The sequence below is a fragment of the Apostichopus japonicus genome, chromosome 16 (genome assembly GCF_037975245.1).
Source record: "Apostichopus japonicus isolate 1M-3 chromosome 16, ASM3797524v1, whole genome shotgun sequence".
Taxonomy (NCBI): Eukaryota; Metazoa; Echinodermata; class Holothuroidea; order Aspidochirotida; family Stichopodidae; genus Apostichopus; species Apostichopus japonicus.
Genome location: NC_092576.1, coordinates 23,482,642 through 23,505,434, shown reverse-complemented (window position 1 = coordinate 23,505,434; position 22,793 = coordinate 23,482,642). Strand labels below are relative to the sequence as shown.

The 22,793-nt window shown below is 40.0% G+C and overlaps 1 protein-coding gene across 4 annotated transcripts in view; it reads left to right on the top strand.

Annotated features, from left to right (window-relative positions):
* LOC139983395 (recombining binding protein suppressor of hairless-like) overlaps window positions 1-22,793 on the top strand; it is a 50,644-nt gene that overhangs the window by 22,859 nt on the left and 4,992 nt on the right. For all 4 annotated transcript variants that reach the window (XM_071996933.1, XM_071996934.1, XM_071996932.1 and 1 more), the window contains 8 exons: window positions 5,198-5,704; window positions 11,405-11,609; window positions 15,032-15,148; window positions 16,500-16,665; window positions 17,617-17,791; window positions 19,599-19,736; window positions 21,245-21,498; window positions 22,125-22,280. In XM_071996933.1, the coding sequence (XP_071853034.1) occupies window positions 5,521-5,704; window positions 11,405-11,609; window positions 15,032-15,148; window positions 16,500-16,665; window positions 17,617-17,791; window positions 19,599-19,736; window positions 21,245-21,498; window positions 22,125-22,280 (1,395 nt within the window). In that variant the 5' untranslated portion in view covers window positions 5,198-5,520. The remainder of the gene's footprint in view (window positions 1-5,197; window positions 5,705-11,404; window positions 11,610-15,031; window positions 15,149-16,499; window positions 16,666-17,616; window positions 17,792-19,598; window positions 19,737-21,244; window positions 21,499-22,124; window positions 22,281-22,793) is intronic.

The window sequence follows — 22,793 nt, the reverse complement described above, 5'->3', positions numbered from 1 at the left end:
TGATGTCATAGTCACAATTATGCCGTAAGGAGGTGAAATAATTTACTTTGCAGTCTGTGTTGTCATCATCATTATTATGCCACACATCAATGGTGAAATAATTTTCTTAGCATTCTGTGATGTCATTTTCATTATTATGCCACAAGCAGAGTGAAATAATTTTTCGTTGCATTCTGTGATGTCATATTCATTGTGCTGCCAAAAGGCATTCTACAGTACGAACAGTTACCTGTTTGAGGCTAAGTTCTACGTAGTGCACTTCATATAATTAATTGTCTGTATCCTTTCACTGACCTGTTGAGTTCATGTGTGACCCTGCTGTACATGATTGTTGTTTGATTTAATGTGGAATAGTCTCAAAACAAAAATAAAAGCAAAAGAGAGCAAAAAGTCAGTCCAAAAAGCTGCTTTAAATATACTTAGTTTGCCTGACGTTTTGATCCTAGCAGGATCTTCTTCAGAGGCTAAATGACAAGTTACAGTAACACTTCAAAAGGACAAATACATGCACAGAATACAGACAGGTCAATAAGCAACAACAGGGGATGAGGAGAGGTACAGTAGGAGATAAACAGTTTATCTCCTACCTCTCCTCTTCCCATGTTGGTCTCTTTCTTTCTTCTCTCCATCCCTTGTCTACTAATCTCCTTACATCTTTCTCTTTTGTGTTCACCATGGTCATTAACCTGTCTGTATTCTGTGTGCGTGTTTTTGTCCCTTCTGATACTGTACTGTTACTTATCATTTAGCCTCTGAAGAAGATCCTGCTAGGATCGAAAAATATCAGGCCAACTTTTACACATTCTCTTACACAGGCGCTTTAGTGGATATAAGCAGGTTGCTAACAGGTTTTTGTTTTAGTTTTTATATGTACTTAGTTCATTGTTTTATCAACCATTTTTTTTGTGTGTGTGATAATACAGTGTGATGTACAGTACTGTAGGTTGATAGCAAAGTACCAACTTCTCTCGCTTGTAAGACAAAAGGGTGGCTGCCATCCTGTAATTAACAAACTCTGCAGCATCTGTCATAATGTAAACAAAATTATGGCTTCTTCCTTTTGGAAGTAAGTAAAGTAGAATAAAGTGAGAGACAAGACATCTGGAGAACTGATTAAGATAAAAACCCCTGTTTGGGTAGAGAGATAAGATAAAAAAAATAGATAAAAAAAAAACCCTTCATGACTGATTTACCAGTGGTTACTTGGTAAAAGAACTTGTGGATAAGGTGTTTGTTTTCCAACAACTTTTATCTTTTTTCTCCCACACCATCTGTGTCAACAAGCTTTCAATGAAGCCGTCTTTCCCAGCTCAGTTACAAATAAAATTTCAAAACTTTCAAAGAATAACAGGAAAGGAAAATGGAGAGATTTATGTTCAGTGTATTATTATCTGTATACTGTAGTACGATACACAGCTTTAATTTAAAGATGTTACTCAACTAATGCTCAAAATGGAGAGATTTCTGTACAGTGTATTATTATCTGCATAGTACGAAACACAGCTTTAATTTCAAGATGTTACTCAACTAATGTTCAAAATGGAGATATTTCTGTACAGAGTATTATTATCTGCATAGTACGATACACACCTTTATTTCAAGATTTTACTTCAACTAATGCTCAAAATGGAGATATTTCTGTACAGTGCATAATTATCTGCATAGTACGATATACATCTTTAATTTTCAAGATGTTACTCAACTATTGCTCAAAATGGAGAGATTTCTGTACAGTGTATTATTATCTGCATAGTACGATACACAGCTTAATTCAAGATGTTACAGTTGAAACAAAAGTATTCACACACCCGAATTGTTTCAGCGTGTAATTTATGGTTAAATCTTCATGCAAGTTGTCTCCACATGTGGGTAACCCTCTTCTGCTCCTCACCCCACCCTTCGTCAGTTGGTAACATTTTGGCACTGTGCTCCCCTATCCCCTCCCCCACCCCACTGACCTACTGTACCTCAGGGGCAATGTCTACAGTATTTCCTTCCCCCTTCCTAATCTACCATATCTTCTCAAGGCTTACCAACTAATAATTCCAGGGTAAAATTTCTGGTATCTCCTGGAATCTTGTTGGTTTTTCAAAGTTTTTGGTGAAGTTTCTGCATCAAGGACCTGAAATTCAAGATACTGTCACCTCACCTCCTGGATATCAAACACTGAGTACAGAGTATCTGGTTAATGTTTGCAGGTTTTTGAACATGAAAAATGTCCTTTGAGATTCAGCCTCCTCCCTGTGTCTGTTTGGAAGTTTACGGTAGGTTACAATCTGAGTCAGTACTGATATAAGCGGATCTAGGGCTACGTGTAGAGAAAAAAAAGAAAAAAAAAACCCTGAACCCTGACGGTTGCCTCTGAATGGCCTTAACCACAGACTGGTGGTGCTTTGAAGATGTCTCCAGCATCATTTGGTTAGGTTAAGACTAGCATCATGTATTGTTTGTCGAAGTTGTCAGTGTGTAAGCTTGTGGTGTGCTTTTCAGGTCCGTCTGTTTGCCTATGTACCTGTCATCAGGAAATTGATTCTCGACTGGCAAACAGTCTCTAGTGCAGGGTTGAAGTACCTGCTTGTAAATTCTCTCGGCCTAAATTTCAAGCAAAATTTCCGTGGCGCGCCAGGTCTTCTGTTCTGGTTTCGAACTCTGTCGTTAATTGTCAGACAGTGTACAGCAGTTAGGCCCCTTTATTGGAGGTTTAAAATTTCAATGAGTCTATAATGTACCCTGCAGGCCAGTTGACTCTGATATAGCATAGAAATGGATCGAATTTGGAGTCAAATGACACTGCTCTGTATATAACCCGCTTAAAGCTTCTTTATATATACTGTGGGCCCCCTTAAAGGGATTTCTTTAGTGTGCAGTCAATTGGGTATATGAAAAAAAAACTCCTTAATTTTTTTTTTCATCGCCACCGTCCTAGTTCGGGGATTTTTCATCGTATGATTCAGGAGAAGTGAATGTTTGAATCTCGCACCAACTGAATCTAATATATTTTGAACAGTGGAGATCGATGAGTGTTGTGACGTCATCGTGGCACTTCATTTTGGGGGCTGCAGGGGACGCTATCATTAGCAAGCTACACTGTAGCAAGGAAAGATCAAATTTCTGAAAGTAAAAAAGAGATTTAGATGGGAATTTCTCGATGAAGTTGCAAGTTAGCAATCTCTTGAGGTAAAATGTTCAAGAATTCGCTCACTCGGTTTCTTCATAATATGTTGTTTGAGCAATCTTTTAATCACTGCCGTACGCGAAAGTCTGTACACGTTCCTGTGTATTGTAACAAGGCCAAGCTTAGAGTGAGATCTTTTGTATTCACAGCCGTATGCGAAGTCTGTACAGATTCCTTGTATTGTAAAAAGGCCAAGCTTAGATTCTGACCAATGTGCCTCACTGACGTCACGTCTAGACGTAAGTCAGTGTTAGATTCGGATTTTCTGGCAGGTTGGGCCAACATTTCAAGTGCCACTCTATCACAGAAACTAAAGTTTATAACAGGGCAAGGCTTAGGGCGATACAAAGACAAAAAATGATATAACAGAAAGGATTGGATCCCATTTTTCACTAAACCATTCCTTTCAATAAGTAACGGATAGTCGATACACTGTTTAGATACACTGCTGAATGTAATGCTCAATATTATCCTAGAGGTTTATGTACAGTATGTATGTCTGGGTATTCAAACACTTTAAATGCTTGGTGACTCCCATTTTCACCTTCATCATCTTGGCCACCCTCCAGTGGCAGATGTTGTGGCCTGGGGGAGGGGGTCTATAGGGGGAGAGGTGGACCCCCTGTCTTCCCCGTCCCTTTTGAGAATTTCTATAATTAAGGGACCTTAATTTTACAATTTAATGGTCTTATAGTTTGCAACTTCATAGACTTTATCAATGATCGATATTTTACCATTTTTAATTACACACATATATATCGGAAATGGTTTTCCTTTTTTTGTCTTCTTCCAAGTTACTTGGCAACCCCTGAAAGTGTTTAGGTGATTATGGAAAGGGTCATGACCCCTAATTTGAATACCCAGATTGAGCTAACTACTTTCAAGTCCTCCAACCAGATAAATGTCACTGTGGGAGGGTTCAATGAGCACTTAGTAACTTCAAAACCTTCATAAGGTCAACCTGGCAGTTTCCGGGGCAGGCAGATGACTTGAGGTCAAAGATCAATTTAGCAGGCTACCCACCAAATGTTCCAGCGTATTAACTGACAATAAACTTAAAAGTCAAATTCAGAAGAAACAGTCAAGATCTTAGGAGAGGTGGACATTTTTCTGAAAATTTAGAAATTTGATACTAGTTTACTGTATACAGTAGTACTACCTACAGTAATATAGAGTTTGCCTTGAGCAGCATGCGTTTTGTATACATGTATACCTAACCGAGCCAGATTTGTTTATGATTCGTTATCTCTCAATTGATTTTCAACAAACTTGGTCATCTCTACAGTAGCTATAACCTTTGACAAATGTTTACTATGTTCAACACAAGTGTATACCCCTCCCCCCCCCCTCCTCTCCAAGGAAAAAGGGCAGCTTGAACAGTACACTGTACTATGGAAAGTGAGCAGTTAGTTACAAGCAAAGTCTATTCTTATTGTACTACAGTATACTCATGCAAAGTTGAGTGTTCAAATTTTGTGTATATATGTATAGCATTTCTAAAGGCTCTGATGTCTGTTTCATACTGTAGAATACTATGGCTCTTATCTCTGGAACAAGTTACCAGATCACATTCGAACATGTATGCTCTAAACTTTCCTACATTCAAAAGTCTACTTAAGACCCATCTTTTCACTTGTTCTTTTGTAAATTAATCTGCTTTCTTTGTAAAGCGCCTTGAGCAGTGACTTATTGTCTACTGATTTGGTGCTATATAATTCTCATTTATTATTATTATAGTATATAGTATTTCTAAAGGCCCTGATGTCTGTTTCGTAGTACTGTAGAATACTATGGTTCCTGTGTAAACAACTGCACATTTATGCATCTTTGGACTTATATACTGTATCAATTTGACCATCTTTGACTTATATACTGTATCAATTTGACCGTTTCGCACGTACAGTAGATGTACTGTACGGTAGCTTGTTGTGATGGGATACAGGATACTTTATTCCCAGTCTACTGTACAGTATGTAAACATTAATGTAATTTGCTTCTGTTTTCTTTCTATATATATCGCAGCACATTCAAGATGGAAGGTAGAGAATCGTGACCAGCTTTGCTGAAGCAGCCAGAAACCACCGATTAGTTACGGGACTTACCGCTTAGTTACGGGGCTTACCTCTTAGTTACGGGGCTCGTACACTGGACCCAGTGAGCATTGCTAGTACAGATCCGTGTGTGGATGGCCAGTCTGGTGACGGATTCTGACCCTGTCCACTTACTTTCGGTATCTGCGTTGTGTTTACAGTACATTGGGATTAGTTCATCGGTCAATGTCGGTCTTGCCATGAACAGGAGAACGAGTGTGAAGCCCTATTTCTTATTCGGGTTTTCAGACCAGTATGAATGGACATGTTGAATCCGCCCTTAGTACCGCAGATATCAGGAACAATGTCATCGGTAACCACGGCAATGGGATAGACTTTCGCCGCGGCGCTCTCGACCCACAGTTCTATTCTCGTAGCTACGGAGACCCCCTGTCCAGCCTCCTTCCGCAAGAACTCTCCGTTCACGGAGGTCTCTTAGGTGAGTTTCATTTAATTTGATGCCTGCGGTGTTTTATCGTTCAAAACTCGCTCATTTTGGGTGTTGGAACTTAACTAGTAACTGTAGATCCAACCCATGGTAGCAGTGCTGTACTTGATGAGGGGTGTACTGTGTTTATGCATGGTAAGTCTTTACATGGCATTTTGGCAGAATAGTGTGTACCTTACTTTGCTTATTGGTATTATACAGTAGATCTGAACTACATCCCCTCTATAAACAACAGTTACAGGTTTTCACGAAATGTTACACCACATCCTGCTGTACACAGTATATATGCCGTCATGTAAAGTACAGTATATATACATCTATACACTGTCATGTACAGTAGAGTTTATATATCTACACACCTCGTTTACAGTACAGTATACACACCGTCGTGTACATAATTACAGTACACGGACGTGTTCAGTACAGTATATCTATACACTGTCATGTACAGTATTAATATACATCTATACACCGTTGTGTACAGTACAGTATACACTTCTCTTGGTTATACTGCCCTCTTACTCTTCCTTCTGAAACTACCATATACTGTATACAGTTGTAGAGATGGAGACCTATAGGGTACAGTAAGTGTGGTCGCTTGTAATTTAGTCCCCGAGCCTGTAAGTTTTATGGAAAATTAATTCTACACTTGATTGACAAATAGGCAGCCTTCGATACTGCTGACAAAAAAATGAGAAGAAAGTTGAACACTAAATTATTTCAGGCTTCATTGTCAAGAGAACAGAATTGTCCATACATAAATATGAATACATACATGTACAGTTCAGGTAGTTAGCTGTACATACAGTACCAATAGTACAGTGTGTGATGTATAGTAGTAATACTATTATACCCAAACATTCACCAATTACTATCCACATGTCAATTAATCATAAATGTAGGAGTGACAACGATCAACTACATGAAGTACTCTAGATGTGTCGTACTCCAAAAGCACTCGATTTTCTTTTATTCAGATGATAATTTTCACTGCAGTTGTGTAGATCTGTTTACCTCTGTGCAGTGAACTGCAACTCTGTAAATTGCCATTCAAAAGATTTATGAACTTAGCAACTTAGCAACGGAAGGACTTGTAATTGCATCCACTTAAACAAAGACCAGGGAAAAAAAACAACCATTCAAAGGGCAACAGTCACTTTAATCAGGAAACTGGTAAATACACTAAAATACCTTTAAACAGTAACCGTTCCTGTTTAAAAGCTCTGTTACAGCGCCTTGTTTCAGGAAGATCTTTGAACCGTGGGAAAATTTTGGCAGCCTAGCAGCTGGATTTTCTGTTGTGGTAAATGGATTTTCCCACAGTCGTAATGAATGATACTGTTCTACTGTACGGTAGTTAAGAGTTCTCTGGCAAGTTGAGTGAACTGTGTCCAATTTCCCTTGGCTTCAAAACAAGGAGCTCAGTACTTTAGAGGAGCTCGTCCACAAATTTTTGGAGATCTGGTCAGATCTTACCAAAAGAGGAAGAGGAAGTTTGCTGGGAGAAAATTAAATCAGTTAAAAAAGTTTTTATACATGTGCATACATGCTGTAAAAAAGGTTATTGAATGATTACAAACTTAAATGAATCAGTGACCAGAATGAATTGAGTACTAGTGTGCCTAAATATGCTAGACAATCAATAATGGATCTCTTGTGCTCAGACTTAAAGAAGCATTTTCTCTGCCACCATCTTAACATACAGACTTTATTACATGTACTGTACGGTACTGGTATTATTGGCCCCCCCCCCCCCCTTGCCCCGGAACAGCTTCTAAATAATGTTAATTTTCCATTTCTGAGATTTTACAGATGTTAATGACATCCCAACTAGGCTTCACACCCAGACTCGATCAAATGTTAACACATTCCTTAAATGTACACAGTAGTGCAAAAAACCTATGTACTGTGTACAGTGGTTACCACAGTACTGGCTGTACTGTGTATGCAAAGTGTACAAAGTTTGTACTTTTACTGTTAGGTATATGTGAGTTTTTTTCACTTCCCCCTCCCCTCCCCCCATCCCAACCCCCTTAATATTTAGATCTTCACTATGTTTCATAATTTCATAGCTCTGGTGAGAAATATTGATGGAAATCATTGCACAGCATAATTTTTAAATTATGCTGTTTTTGCATTTTTAAAACAATTTATAAATAATTTCAGCAAAGCTGTGTACAGCTTACCGTACAATACAGTCAGTACACCTGTAGAATACATTTTCATTCCACTCCAAAAGATGCAGCTTGCTTCAAGTGTATTAAACTTTCCTGACCTACATACAGAACAGTGTGGCCTTAATGATGGAAGCAGTTCTACATGTTCGGACGTAGCGACCCTTGGCATGATTTCCTGTTCATTAGTAGGAATTTGTATTGACTACTGTATATAGTAGGAATTCAGTTCTCATTCCAAGAGAGTAAGTCTGTAATCTGAGAGGGTTCAAATAGGGTACAGTTGTACATACATAGCACTTAAACATACTGTATCTTTATACAGTATAGTACTCTACTGTACAGTATTGTACTGTACAATACTGTATAGTACTGTACAGTACTGTACGGTACTGTACAGTACTGTATTGTACTGTAGTACAGTACTGTATTCTACTATAGTACAGTACTGTACAGTACTGTACAGTACTGTACAGTACTGTATAGTACTGTACTGTATGTAAGTACAGTACTGTACTCTACTACAGTACAGTACTATACAGTATATATCAGCTTTGAAACTAGTGTTTACACGAGTCCAAAAATCGGGAACCGGGTACCCGAGGGCCGTTACCCGTCGGGTATCCGGGTACCCGGAAAAATTTGTTTACCCTCGTGTATCAGGATTTTCAAGAAATTACATATGGGATGCTGTAATAAATGCATTATATTCTCTACTGACAATGTTTTCATGTTCAAATATGTAGGTGTAAGATAAGGTATAAAACCTCCCTCAATAATTTTTTATTTGCTTCTGTTTCTTTCATTAACTTGTTAATAAATTAATTATTTAATTATAATTAGCAATACTACTTATATCGCACTGCCGCCGCTGCTTATGCTAGCTCGTGCACGTGTATTGGATCAAACATAAATATCCAATTTAGCTCTTAAACAGTTTTGAATGCTACTACTATCTATTATGCAGGTCCAGGGTTCGCATTAGCCGCGAGATTGCGCGATTCGCGCAATTTGATCGCATTTGGAATAAACGATTAGTAAAAAGCCACTTGCGATTACTATTTTTTAGTTATCCGGTCTATAATCCATTAACATCGCGTAAAATTCCTTGTCAGCCTTTCTTTCTTTGAAATAAACGAATGAATAAATAATAATTTCTTCCACATGGTAGCCTAACACCACACTAAGTCAATGAGAAATCTAGCTAAGCCTAACCATCTGTTTATTTGCTGGAGTTGTGCACAGTTATAAGACATCCATGGAATACTTTCGTTATTGCTGTTATCTTCGAACACATGGTAGCCTAACAACACACTAAGTCAATGGGAAATCAGCCTAACCATCGGTTTGCATTTTTTTTTTAAACAATCACACTTTGTGTATGATTCGGGGAATAAATTCGGAACCGGGGAGTATTGCGTCGAGCGGGCCCCTTCGTTATTGCTGTTATCTTCGACCACATTGAAGCCTAACACCATACTAAGTCAATGGGAAATCTGCCTAACCGTCGGTTTGCCCATTTTTTTTTTTTTTTTTTAAATCACACTTTGCTTAGGATTCGGGTAATAAATTAGGAACCGGGTAGTGTCACGTCGGGCGGGTACCCGGATAACCCGTGCAAACACTATTTGAAACCATATGAACCTTAGGCTTTGCTACGTCACAAAAATATGAACACTACACACGTACTGTACAGTTAGTTCGGTCCGCTAGTTTGGCTTCATGCATGCACAGACCTGCTGCACTCTTGACTTACCGTGCAGTAAGAGCTCTACGCAAACCCAACCGCCATCACTAACAAGCTACAAAATATCTTCTGTAACAGTAATTACTCTGTTAATGAAGTAAGATATGACCTCTAGTCCTGGAAATAGATGGCTATTTTGCTTTAACTGACATTACATGTTATAAATAGAGCCTTCCTAATTCATAATTGACAAAACTGCATAGCTGGTACATACACATGCATGAGCAGTACTAGTATGGCTATTCTTTTTCATACTAGTGTGTTGCCCACCTTTGACAGCACCGTTTAGTCATAATTACATTCAATTGTACTGTATTGTACTTGCAAGGTGTATTATGTACAGTACAGTACCTGGCCAAAAACTTGTTTATTTAGTTTTTCGATCAATAGATACTGTAAACGTATAAATTACAATAGGATAATTTTACGTCATTACCTTTTCTCTAAGCGTTTGACAAAGCCCTGCATTGTATTCAAAATGATGATTCACACCAGTACAGTGTGTGTAGCAGTACTGTAAGTCTGTAACCATGAATTTTTCCAGATTTTGCAGTCATCAATCGTTACCAATAACAGAGATCATATCTGGAGATCATGACTTTCAATTAAGAAGCCAAAAAGTTTGAAAAGAAAAGAAAAACTTAAAGGGGTCATATACTGACAAGGTTGTGATTCAAAAAGTGTTCTCTAGTAGGACACGGTAACCTGAAATGGCCACATACTGTATCTATGTACTGTATACAGAAGTTCAAAATCTTGAAACAGACTTTTAATCACTGTTTAGACAGTTTTGTAGCATTTATCTGTTTGCATGGTTGAGGTACTGTATTCATAATTTCCTTGGCAGTCGTTGTGGTCCCAAGTAGACAGTGAAACTGAACAAGGCAGTAGGCAGTGTTGAATACTGGTACAGCACATACTTTACCATCGAGCGATGCTCCTTCTGTAGTGTCCAGAACAACACTGTATGGACAGATCTCTTGGTAGCACCGATACATGACAATACCAACATCTCAATGAGCAGCTGTATACACACATTATGTCTTATAAATGCATGTCTACAGTATTGTACAAGTGTTGAACTGTACTGTATGCCAGTGGATGACCTTGTTGAGAGCCTTGTGGTAATGGCAGTGGACTGTGTTGTAAGGCTTGCAGGTTCCAGTCATGGCCAGATCATTACATTTTATCCTTAGGCAACAGGGCAAGGGACATTACCTCCATTGCCTCTCTTCACCCCAGGTGTATAAATGGGGACCTGTGAGGTAAACTGTCAGTTGGGTGCTGTTTAGCTGCTGCCATTGGAGGGATTGTCTCTTGTATGTTTGACAGGTTATCATTGACCACTGGGGTAATACTGTTAAGCACCGTTATCGGTGGATGTGTCTGCGCGTTATAAATCCTCAATATTAGTATTATTAATATTATTATGATTTTTATTATTGTTATTATATATGATGATTATTATCATTCTTATTATTATTATTATTATTATCATCATTATTATCATCATCATTATCATTATTATTATTATAATTATTATGATTATTATCATATTATGATTATTATGATTATTATTATTATAATTACAGTACTAACTGTGCACATATTCTGGTAAAGTCAACCTTTCTGTGCATTAAAGCTGTAAGTCTGTACTGTACTATACACCGTCACAGTATTCTGTGTACAGTGACTCAACCCACTTTGCATACTGTATGTACCTTTAATCGCCAAGATTACTGTATAACATGTTCTCTCTCTCGTTTGCAGATGGTTCAGTTATTCCGGTCTCCCTTACAGATGACCACCACTGCTCCCTGATTCAGGGGATCACCCCTACCACATCCAGTATTAGTCCCATAGCCACCGGCCCTGTACAAACCTCCCCCAGCCCAGCGCTGTGCCCTTCATCTCCACTCCATCATTTGCCAAATACTCCGCCAAACTCCGAGGATGGGACCACCCCGCCTCTCAAGTGAGTAAAATTTGCAATAGTTCGAAGCCCCTGTACCTTTTATCACGTTCGGTCTGCACTTTCACTTAAACCTGTAGAAGGACAGGACTTACATATTATTCCAAAGAAATTACATTGTGGTTGAGGGCGCTCCTCAAGGGACTCACTCAGAGCCTTATATACAGAGAGTTGCGACAACTTAAATTTGGGCGCCATTTTGGGGCCAAATGGGCAACATACAGTATGTGTGGGAATGGGCATTCAGGTGGATAGGGGAATTTTTCGATGGCATTGTAGAAGTGTGAGCGGGATTCTGGGTTTTATTTTTGGCCTGCTCATGTTGTGGTGCTTTTATGCGCCGAGGCTGTGTAAGTAGGGCGTCGAGTGTCGAACGGGAGGGGGGGGGGAAGGGATTGGCTGCGCTCAAGTTCAAGGGGATGAGGTTGGCACATTTGGAAGTCCAAATTCAACAGTTGATATTCTGGTACGGTAAAATTGTATTATGACTGGTTATATATCATATTGTAACACATATTGCACAGTTGCGGAATAATGTACATTCTTCCATTGTTGCCATGGTAACCAAACAAAGCCTGTGATTGGTCAAAATTGGGATTAACTGTAACTTGAGCTAGCAATGGCTGATGAAGTTGATATTTGGACATGTGACTGGTACTGACATGGTGCACAGAATCATGAAGCTAGGTCTTTGAAAATTGGTTGCTATGGTAACTAAATGGACCAATCACATTTTGTCTGTGTTCCAGTCCCACAAAATTTAGAGCCCAGGGTTAAAGGTGACATGTGGGGCAGGGGAGGGGGATTGTTTCGGGTATCACAATTGGTCTCGTCGGTCGGATATAAACAGCCACGTCGGGAAAAAAATGAATTAATCCCTCCCTCTCCTCCAGGTTCAGAGAACGTGGTCGGTTCCTGGAGTACGCTGGCATCAGTCAGATGGGGGCCTGTAGGAGGGAAAAATTGATGCTGAATTTTATTCAGTGATAGGCCCCTCAACTTTAATATATATACCAGGAAACTAACCTGTAGTTCTAGTGTGGAGGGGGGGGGGGGGATTTTTAGTTGCACATTACCCAAAATAGCTATGAATACTGTACATTTAGATTGGAACACTCCCAGAACAGTATGACATTTAGGCAGGCATGGGGGGAGGGGGGTTGCCTCTACCCACCAGCCAGGTCGGTCAGAATAAATTCTCAGTGACAGACGTCATAGAAGATGAAATTTGCTGCAGTTACTCTTCTGACCTTGGTTTTGAAAAAGAGGGGTGGGGTGGGCAGTTCTATAAGTGTTATACCGTGGCAGTTGGAAGAAGGTTCATAAGGCTTCATCACAGAAGCCTAGGCTGAATATTTCTCACTCAGCCACTGTCACAATGTGGGTATGACCTAATTTTATTTCAAATGTATGAAATACGAATAATAAATTGCAGCTGACAGGACTTTACCACCATAATATGACCCAAACTGGGTGCTGTAAGGAATTTACACTAATCTGGAACTCACATCGCAAACATATGGTATATGTGAGTAGGATATTTCAGCGTTATGAGAACTAAGCTGCTGCTGGAATTTGAAAAGATCTACTTCAGAATATTTTTGTATGAGAGTCAGGCTTTTATCTACGAATTTTATGTCTAATAACTTGAAAAAGCTGCATCTATATACTATAGGATCCAAAAGGTCAGAAATTCTTCAAAATACCAATTGTGCCTCTATTACTAGGCATGGGCTTCTATTATTAATGGATGAGGTAATCGTGACCAGACAACACCCCCGGACAACCCCCCCCCCCAACAGAAGCATAAATATGTTGTCAGAAGTCGAAAATTAGAGTCGTTTTATGAGGGGGGAATGCCGGGGGGGGGAGTTGCCCGCAAACCACGGTAAAATGCTAGGCCTAGGCTCAGTCAAATTGAATTTCCTGGGTTATGTCCTCTTTTGCTTGGAACTGCCCGGTTGTAAGAATATGAATTAGGATCTGTATACCGTACCTATGTATGACATGGACAAACATGATTCCTGAGCCTAATTAGGCCTATGGTTTCCAGTTGACTCTGTTATTTTTACCTGCTATCCTCTAACAGGACACAATGTTCTAGGAAATATTTTTACCTAGCCTACAGTGATATTTTAGTAACCTAATTTTTCAATATTATTTCATAGAAGATAGTGGAGTTCTGGACCAGTTCAATTCAAATCATCAAGTGCAAAGCAGTATGATTAATCATTTCAATGGTCTGCCAGATCGCCACCCAAATTTTCATAAATAATAATCCAAACAAGCTCATGACTCAATGGAGCCAAGCAGTTTTTCATTGGGGGGCTAGGCTAGCCCTTGGTGCTTTGTATTGCACACTGTGCTTCGTAGATCCCCGATTTGTCTTGCCACGCTGGAGCCTTCAATTTAAGGAATATACTCACTAAACTTTGCAGAGATATTTTTATGCACCTTATAACAGATCTCATCCCAACATCGCAACTTTCTTGATCAGAACTTGTTAAAAATAGACCATTTTCATGCCTGAAATTTATGCTCTGTTTTCTGTGTTGTTAACTATGTGTGTATGTACACTGCACAGTGCACCATACATAGCTGTAAGGACTGTGTGGTGTAACCCACAGTCCTGGTTATGGACTAGGCTAGGCCTAGTGATACGAATCTTAGTTCATTGTACTAGGCCTAGGCCTAGGTGAAGTACTCACATCGCAAAGTTTGTGATTGGAGTTCGCTTTCCAGTGAAGCCTGTTTACTTTCGCCTCCCATGTTTTCCTCCGATCTGGGTTTGTTGGGAATCTGAACAGCTTTGACCCATTTTCGGGACGATTCGAACAGCCCCACGCTGAACAGCCAGGCATTCTGTGATGGCAGCGCAGATGTTGACTGCTCGAACGTACGTTGTTGTCGATCGCCAGAATTAGTTGGCCCCAAAATGGTGCCATGAGGTCACGTGATCGAAAATTCCCGGACCCGAGTTGTCGCAACTCTCTGTATATAAGGCTCTGGACTCACTTAATTGGTTAACGTGAGGATCCGGCTGATGTCGCTCTTGACCGCCCATGCAGCCAATTTTCTTGTAATGTGAACGACATTTTGATTTTAAACAGATTTGGAAAATGCGGTTCTTTGAAAATTTCAGAAGTTTGCACAACTTTTAGGAACCGAAACACAACTCTCTTGAAGTCAAGCTAACAATTTACTTTGTTGCGACAAGACCTACAGTGAAGATCAATATAATACACAATATTGAAATATCGTTTGAAGGTTTATAAAGTTCATGCGATGCGAAAAACGTTGCCCTGTTAGTCATGTGTGCCAATGTTCTGTGAGGTTGTTAGATACACTATTGAATATAAATATATATATATATAAATATATAAATATATCCAGCTTTGATGTTCTTTCTTCATATCCTGCCACAGGAAATGTACGCCCTTGTCCAGGGAAGCCATGAGGCAGTACTTGAAGACAAAATGCCACCAGACAGTCGTAGTGCAGCACGCCAAGGTGGCCCAGAAATCTTACGGCTCAGAGAAGAGGTAGGCCATGTCAAGAAATGTAATGAGATGGGCCAATGGGGCTAGTCTAGGTGTGGTGACTCCAGTGAGGAGCAGGGGTGGGAGGTGGGTGAGTGAGCTTGAGGAGCAACGACCTTTGGCCTAGATGCATGCGTAAATGTTGATATCGAGAAATTTAATTCGGGAAAAACACCACGCTGTCAGGATAGGTTTGATGATAAAATATTGGACGATGAAATGAGATGGCACAAAAAGGCTGCTGTTCTAGGTGTTGTGACTCGGGGGGGGGAGGGAGGAGTATTGTGAGGGCTTTATTAACAGCCCTTTGACCTTTTCTGAATGGTCATGATACCTCAGATTTTAGTTGGCTTGTCTACTTATATATGTCACTGTACATATGACCATTAAATATAGTCATTGTTCTCGAAGCCTCAGTTTGGCGAATTTCCGGCTGTAGTTCCCCTGGGAAGGAGATCTGTACAGATGACCACATGTCAATACATGTAGTTATTAGGATTAATTAATAGTCTCTTAATGACATCCACACCTCTCATTACATGATCCATCGGTTAGAACTAGGCAAACTGTGTGTACTAATTGAATATTATCAGCTTTTAATCTGGAGCTGCAAGTACCCTCTGTGCAAACATTCAAATGGTCATCATGGTCAAAGATGCACAAACAAGACAAAAGATCAGTGCTCACATTAAGGCAATGAACTGAATTTCAATGCAGAACTGGGTTTGACCTTTGAACTCAGATTTAACACGTTTAGCATATATATGTTGAGGAGTAACATGTATTGATATGTGATGCTCTCGCACACTGTCTCAGTTGCTTTATATGCTGATATTATTCCCACCCCAGCATCATGTGGAGGGGGGGGAGGGGGGAGTGTGGTAAGGTCAATTGTTTATGGAACTAGGAGAGGGTACTGACTGCAAGAAATGTTGATTATGAACCCTCTGAAGTTAAATTGATTATTTATTAAAAGCCCAAATGGCGGTACTTGAAAGCTGCTCTTTTGTTGTGTTGAATGTGCTACAATCTGTTAGCACGAAAGTGGTGGCACCGTGTTTGTGTACTCAACCGTTTAACTTAAACATCGGGTACCAGAAAACATATAGATGTGTGTTACAATCGATAACAAAGAATTGTGCCCATAGGAACTTAAGAAAAGTGGGCATTTAAAAGTCAGCAGCCTGTGAGACATTGAAGCAACTACTTTCGTTAAACTGTATGTAGACTCACGCCGACACCCTTCACACTCTCCACTATATGCCACAGCGCTGAGAGGCCCTCACATAATCAAAACGGTTTATCTTTTCGCTACATTGTGTTTTTGATTCTTCTTCTCCTCCTCCTCGTTCAGGTTTTTCTGCCCCCCTCCCTCCGTCTACCTGCTGGATCCAGGTTGGAAGAAGAAACAGGAGGAGATGCTGAAATGCGGCGAGACGGAAGAGAGCTCGCAGGTCTGTGCGTTCATGGGCATCGGTCAGAGCGAACAGGAAGTACAGCAGCTTAACCTAGATGGCAAGGTCAGTATTCATCAGTCACTCACACCGTGTTGCATGTCGAGGAGAGGGTGGTGGTAGGAACCTATGCCTCGATTAGGCCAGTGGTGTTACCCCCTTTGTGGGCCCGCTTAATCGCATCCTCTCCAAAGCGTTTCGTCCAACCCCACCCTTCCATCACCACCAACTCAACCCGGAAGTAATTTAATGTTTTATTGATTGACTGCTCTCCCTCTCTTTACCTGGCTCCTCTCTACTATTGCACTTTAACTGTCTACCTAGCCTAACAACTGGTAATACTTCAGTACTGCGCTCCCCCCCCTTGACCCCTTCTCCTCACCTTCTCCTTCCAAATTTGCTCAGCGAATTGCGATACAAATTGGGATGTTCCGATGTCAAAATGTGGCTCTTCTTTGTTATTTTCATTGACTTTTCTTCTGTTTTGGGAACGACAAGTTATTCCATATTAAAGGAAGATGACAAACGTGTAGTGTTGTCTTTCCAGTCTCTCATTACATTTATATTCTCTTCGTCCTTTCTGTAGGCTTGTGATCTTTGACAAGGTTCTTTGTATATTTGCGGCCTTCATTGTATGTTTTGCTTTCAGCTCTGCTTGATCATCGAAAGATCACGTCTAACATCCTTCCCCTCTTGCTTTCCATTTTTGTATCCTTCCTCTTACGATTGTCTTCTTTCTGTTTGATGTTTTCAGTCAGTTTGAACGGGTTTACAATTTAACACAGTTGTTAACACAGTTGTTGAGAACCTCCACTAGCCTTTCTCATGTAAATTTATTTTAGTTTTCTATGTTAGGTACTTGGACAGTATTTTGCCATATTTAGGACTGGGTTTTTTTTGGGGGCGGGGGGGGGGGGGTTTGTGACAATTCCCCTTTTTGAGTTGTTTTTATCTCGTCGTTTTTACGTTACAAGTGGATCCACAACATCCCCCCGTTCTTTTTTTTTTCTTCCTCAGGATTATTGCGCGGCTAAGACGTTGTACATCAAAGACTCGGACAAACGGAAACACTTTGTCCTCACGGTGAAGATGTTCTACGGAAACGGAGACGACATCGGTGAATTCAACAGTCAGAGGATAAAGGTCATCTCCAAACCATCCAAGAAAAAACAGTCAATCAAAAATGCAGATTGTGAGTAGAGCTCTACGATTAGTTATGTGGGTAGTAATGCGAGTCAGTAGGAGCTAGTTGCAGTGTCATGCCCAACAGACTGTATGCAGACCTGGACCCGACCGTACGTGGACACCAACCAGACAGTATGCGGACACTGATCCCTACTGTATGCGGACCTAGACCCGACTGTATTCGGACCTGGACCCGACCGTATGCGGACATTGACCTCTACTGTTTGCGGACACTGACCTCTACCATATGTGGAGACCGACCCCAACTGTATGCAGACAGCAACACGACCATATGCCAACACTGACCGGTCTTGACCATTTTGTGACCCAGTCCCTCCGTAGAAGTGAAGACTCCCCCATGGACCTCCCATTAAGCTCCGTACATCTAACAGCTGATCAGTGGGTGCTGGTGGAAATTATAATCTAAATGTGTAAATCCAGTCAATTCCATGCAACATCGCCATCAGGATGGTGACTAGTACTGATTATACTCTCAAGTAATCGTTTATCTCACTCGAACCGTGCCCATCAGGTTTGGCACAGGTAACTTTCGGGCAAGTGCGATTATTGGTTAGTCCCTATTTATTATGGAAACACATAATGTCGACTTAAAAATAGCCGGAAAAAGAGGGAAGCTTTATCTGGGAAAGATACACTGTCTAAGAGTTTCCTGCAACGCTTCCCTCGTAGTCTTCAATTTCTTTCAACTTGTGCAGAACAGATACAAACCCAAATGCTTTCAACCTTTTTTTTTTTTTTTTGGCCTGTCTTTTGTCCCAGGTATCTAGGTATATATATAGATATATATTGATATATATAGATATATATAGATATATTTAGATATACATATTTGTTGTTGACTGGTTTTGCTCAACAATGAGTCTATTGTTCCTGCTGCCCTATTGTTTCCTGCATGAGAAGACTTGGCAACAAAACAAGTGGGAAAACAGAAGACAAAAACAAAACAGTTAATTTAACCGTTCAGTGTTAGTAAAGCGACCTAGTACAGTATGTGTAATGTGGTACAGCCTGCATGGCATATAGGTGTTTTTTGTACTTAGTTAATTATTGTATATTTATTCGTGTATTATTTGATAATTATTTTGTCTGTCTGCATGTAGAGTAGTGGCCGTGCGTGGAAAGTACCGTAGTTGGACCTCATGGATGGTCTGTTGATGATGACCTAAATCACCCCCCTCCCCTGCCCCCTTCCCCCTTTTTGAAGCAGTCACTCGTGTGTTTGCATAAATTGCAGAGTTTATCGGGGCAGTAGTGGTTCATTTAATATTTTATGACTCTCTCAGAGAATAATTTAGGTATACAAATACTGCTATACATCTTTGCACTTTTTTATTTTTATTATTTTTTTATTTTTTATTTTTTTTATTTTACTATAATTTTATTATATTTTATGATATTTTATTTATTTATGATTATTTTGTTAAATTTTGCTATATATTTGTTTTTATTTATTTAATATTTATTTTTTTATTTTTTTGAAATGTTTTATTTATGATATCGTTCCTGGACTATTGATCGATGTCTATATGTTTTAATGTTGAAGTTCAAACACAATTTCCATTCCGTCATGTCCATTCCTTTACCTGGTGTGTTTTCTTTCGGGTAAATAGGTGGCGCTCTTCTGAATTGTCCGTATTTTCCTGTGTTTGTAAATACTGCTCTTTGACTTATTTTTTGTGTTTACTATATATCGTTCCTAGACTACTGTTAGAAGCCCATCCTTCTTTATGTAGAAGCTCAAACTGATATTACATTTACAATTTCCATTCTGTCGTTTCATTTCCTCTACCCAGTGTGTATTCTTTCGGGTTCAACGGTGGCGCTCTTCAACCGCCTTCGATCCCAGACGGTCAGTACAAGGTACCTCCATGTGGAGAAGGGAAACTTCAGGGCCAGCTCGCAGCAGTGGGGAGCCTTTGCCATTCACTTACGTAAGGAGAACCTGTTATTCAAGTCCCCCCCCCCCATAGTTACGAGTGTTCCATACCGAGGAGGGGCCCAATTTTACGATGGTTTTCATTGTCCCCTTTAATAGTTTTCATCAGATTGCCATATATAGTCTGGGAAAGTACCTTTTCCAAAAACAAAAAGCAAACAAAAAATATATTAAACAAAATTTAGAAAAAAAAATTAAAAATTTAGTGAAGAAATATATTTGTGACAGTGTGCCTGTCATTTTCAAATGGAATGATTAAATGGCAAATACAAAATGCCTGAAATTTCCTGAAGATGGAAGCCAAGGTTGCTTGATCTATGTACACATTTGAAGTTGATTCAAGCAATTTTGTCAGCATCAGGGTGAGAGAAACATACTTAAACACAGAATCAAAAGTGTTTTTTTGAAGTCTATTGAAGTAAGTCATCTATATCCTTCATTGCATGCTAACCAAAATTTCCTTAAGGCTTAGCTAATAATTGTCAAAATTTGAAAGGGGTAAAAAAAAGGTTTGGGCTGGAATGTGATTTGAATATGATGTCACTTACTATCCTTTAGGTTAATGGGCTTCAAATGCTGGTCCGGTCAAAATTTCTTGCTCTTTCGTGAAATTATTCTTAATTTCCTGCCAGGTTTTTAGGGCATTCATTTATGTGAAAAAAAAAGAAAAAAAACTCTGTGTGTAAAGTAATGTCTTGATTTGAAATTTTGGAAACGTGTCGTGATTATAAGAATCCAATCAAGCTGTTGCCTCTCAACCCCCTCCCCCCCCCCGCCTTGCCCCCATCCCTCCTTACCTTGGTCTGTCTTTTTTGAGATAAAGCATTCTTTTAGACTTTGTTGGTATGTTGGTGTTTGACTGACTAGTTGATTCTTGTTAGTGGAAGTAGCTTCAAGCAACCTTCACATGAAGTAAAGCTTTTAAGAGTTTACTTTCTGACAGGAGAAGAAAGATGAGATGGTTGTTATAACCAATGATGCCTGGTCACACCTAGTATTTGGGTCAAACCATGCCAAATCAACAGTGGCCTCCACGTCGACCCTCTCAGAATCGCCTGAATTTTCCTCAAAATTAGCTAAATTCGAAGACTGGTCACATGTCTTCCACAATATGCAATATCAGACATAAAATACTTAACATTTATGCAAAAGATGCCTCCAAACTTGACAACAAATTTAGGGCTCTTAAAATGCAATCTGGATTTGGTTGCTAGGTGGGGCCGTTTCCTAGCAACCAAAAAGTTTTCAAAAGTTTTTTTGCCCAATTTCATCCTTTGAGACATGTGGCAAGACACCACATCAATTTCAGGCGATTTTGAGAGGGTCGACGTGGAATCGACCCAAAAATCTATTGATTTGGCATGGATTGACCCATATATGCTACTCGCTGAACTCGACGACTGACTTTGAATATATTTCTACAGTTCTACCTCCAAGTAGATGACGACATTCCATCCATGACTCCTATCTGGTATTTCTTTTCTCTCTGTTTCATCCTGCCAGTGGATGACGACGAAAAGGAGAGCGAGGAGTTCACTGTGAGGGACGGCTACATCCACTACGGCTCCACCATCAAACTGGTGGACACCATAACGGGGATGGCGCTGCCCAGGCTCATCATCCGTAAAGTGGACAAGCAGGTGGCGCTGTTGGACGCCGATGACCCTGTCTCTCAGCTGCATAAATGTGCCTTCTATATGAAAGATACAGAGAGGATGTACCTCTGCCTCTCACAGGAGAAGATCATCCAGTTTCAGGTATGACCCAACCCCCTCCCCCCCTCCCCCGTCACCCCCCCCCCCCTGCAGGGCCCTTATCACAACATATTGTGTGTGTATGTGTAGCACAAAGCTTTTTGTTGTGTTTGTTATTTGGTATTATTTGCTGCAACATCCTATACAGTGCTATGCAATGTAATTCAATGAAAAGCAATGCTATTACATTACAACACTAACTCACTACAATATAACATAATACAATACAATGCAATGCAATGCAAGAACACTACAATAAAACACACTACAATATAAAACAGTACCATGCAATGCAATGCAACACTACTGTACCACACACTACAATACAACACACTGCAATACAATATAATATATACAATGCAATGCAAGACCACTACCATACAACACAATATAATGCAATACAATGCAATTGCAATCCTATGCAATACACTACAAAAGAAAAACACATTAGAAGGGATTATACCTCTGCCAAGATGCTAGGGGTGGTTAGTTCCACCAAGATTAGAATTAAGCTTATCCTCATGATGGGATCAGTAGGATCTCTTCAATGGTATATGTAGCATCTACATGTGGTGTAAATGGTACTAAAGCCAATCATTGCTATCTCCTCTCCCATCTCACCTCCACAGGCCACACCTTGCTCTCAAGACCCTAAGAAGGAGATGATAAACGACGGAGCGTCGTGGACCATCATCAGCACCGACAAAGCAGAGTACAGCTTCTACGAGGGCATGGGGCCTGTCAAGACCTGCGTTACCCCCGTACCAATCGTCAAGGACCTACATGTATGTACCTCAGTACACAAACATAAATCTTGTAAAGTGACCAATGTGGATCACATTGTTTTCACATTGATTAAACTTTATTGTGCAGCTACAGGCTCTACTGCCAGTGTGGAGATGGTTTGCATAGCTTTTGCCTCAGTTATGAACCTGGATGTTGGCATGAGCTTGGGTAAATATGCCCAGGCTATTGTGTGATGTATATATGTTACCTTGGTGTTAGGGGGGCTACCATATTATGCTGTATTAGTAAGGGCATACTTGGGGGTTGGGGGGTGGTTGGCCTGGGGCATGGTCACCCAGAAAATTTTGTTAAAGATCCTAATGTTGATCATCCTAACAATAAATTAGATAACAATGCTAACGTGGAGTCGGCAGAACTTTTATTTGTTGCTATGATTTGGTGTTCACAGCCAATTTTTCAATTGTCAGATGATGGCATGGGTTAAAAAAGTTCCATTGCAATCAGTGGATTTTGTGTTCCTTCTCTGATACAGTGAGGTGGTGATGTCGGCA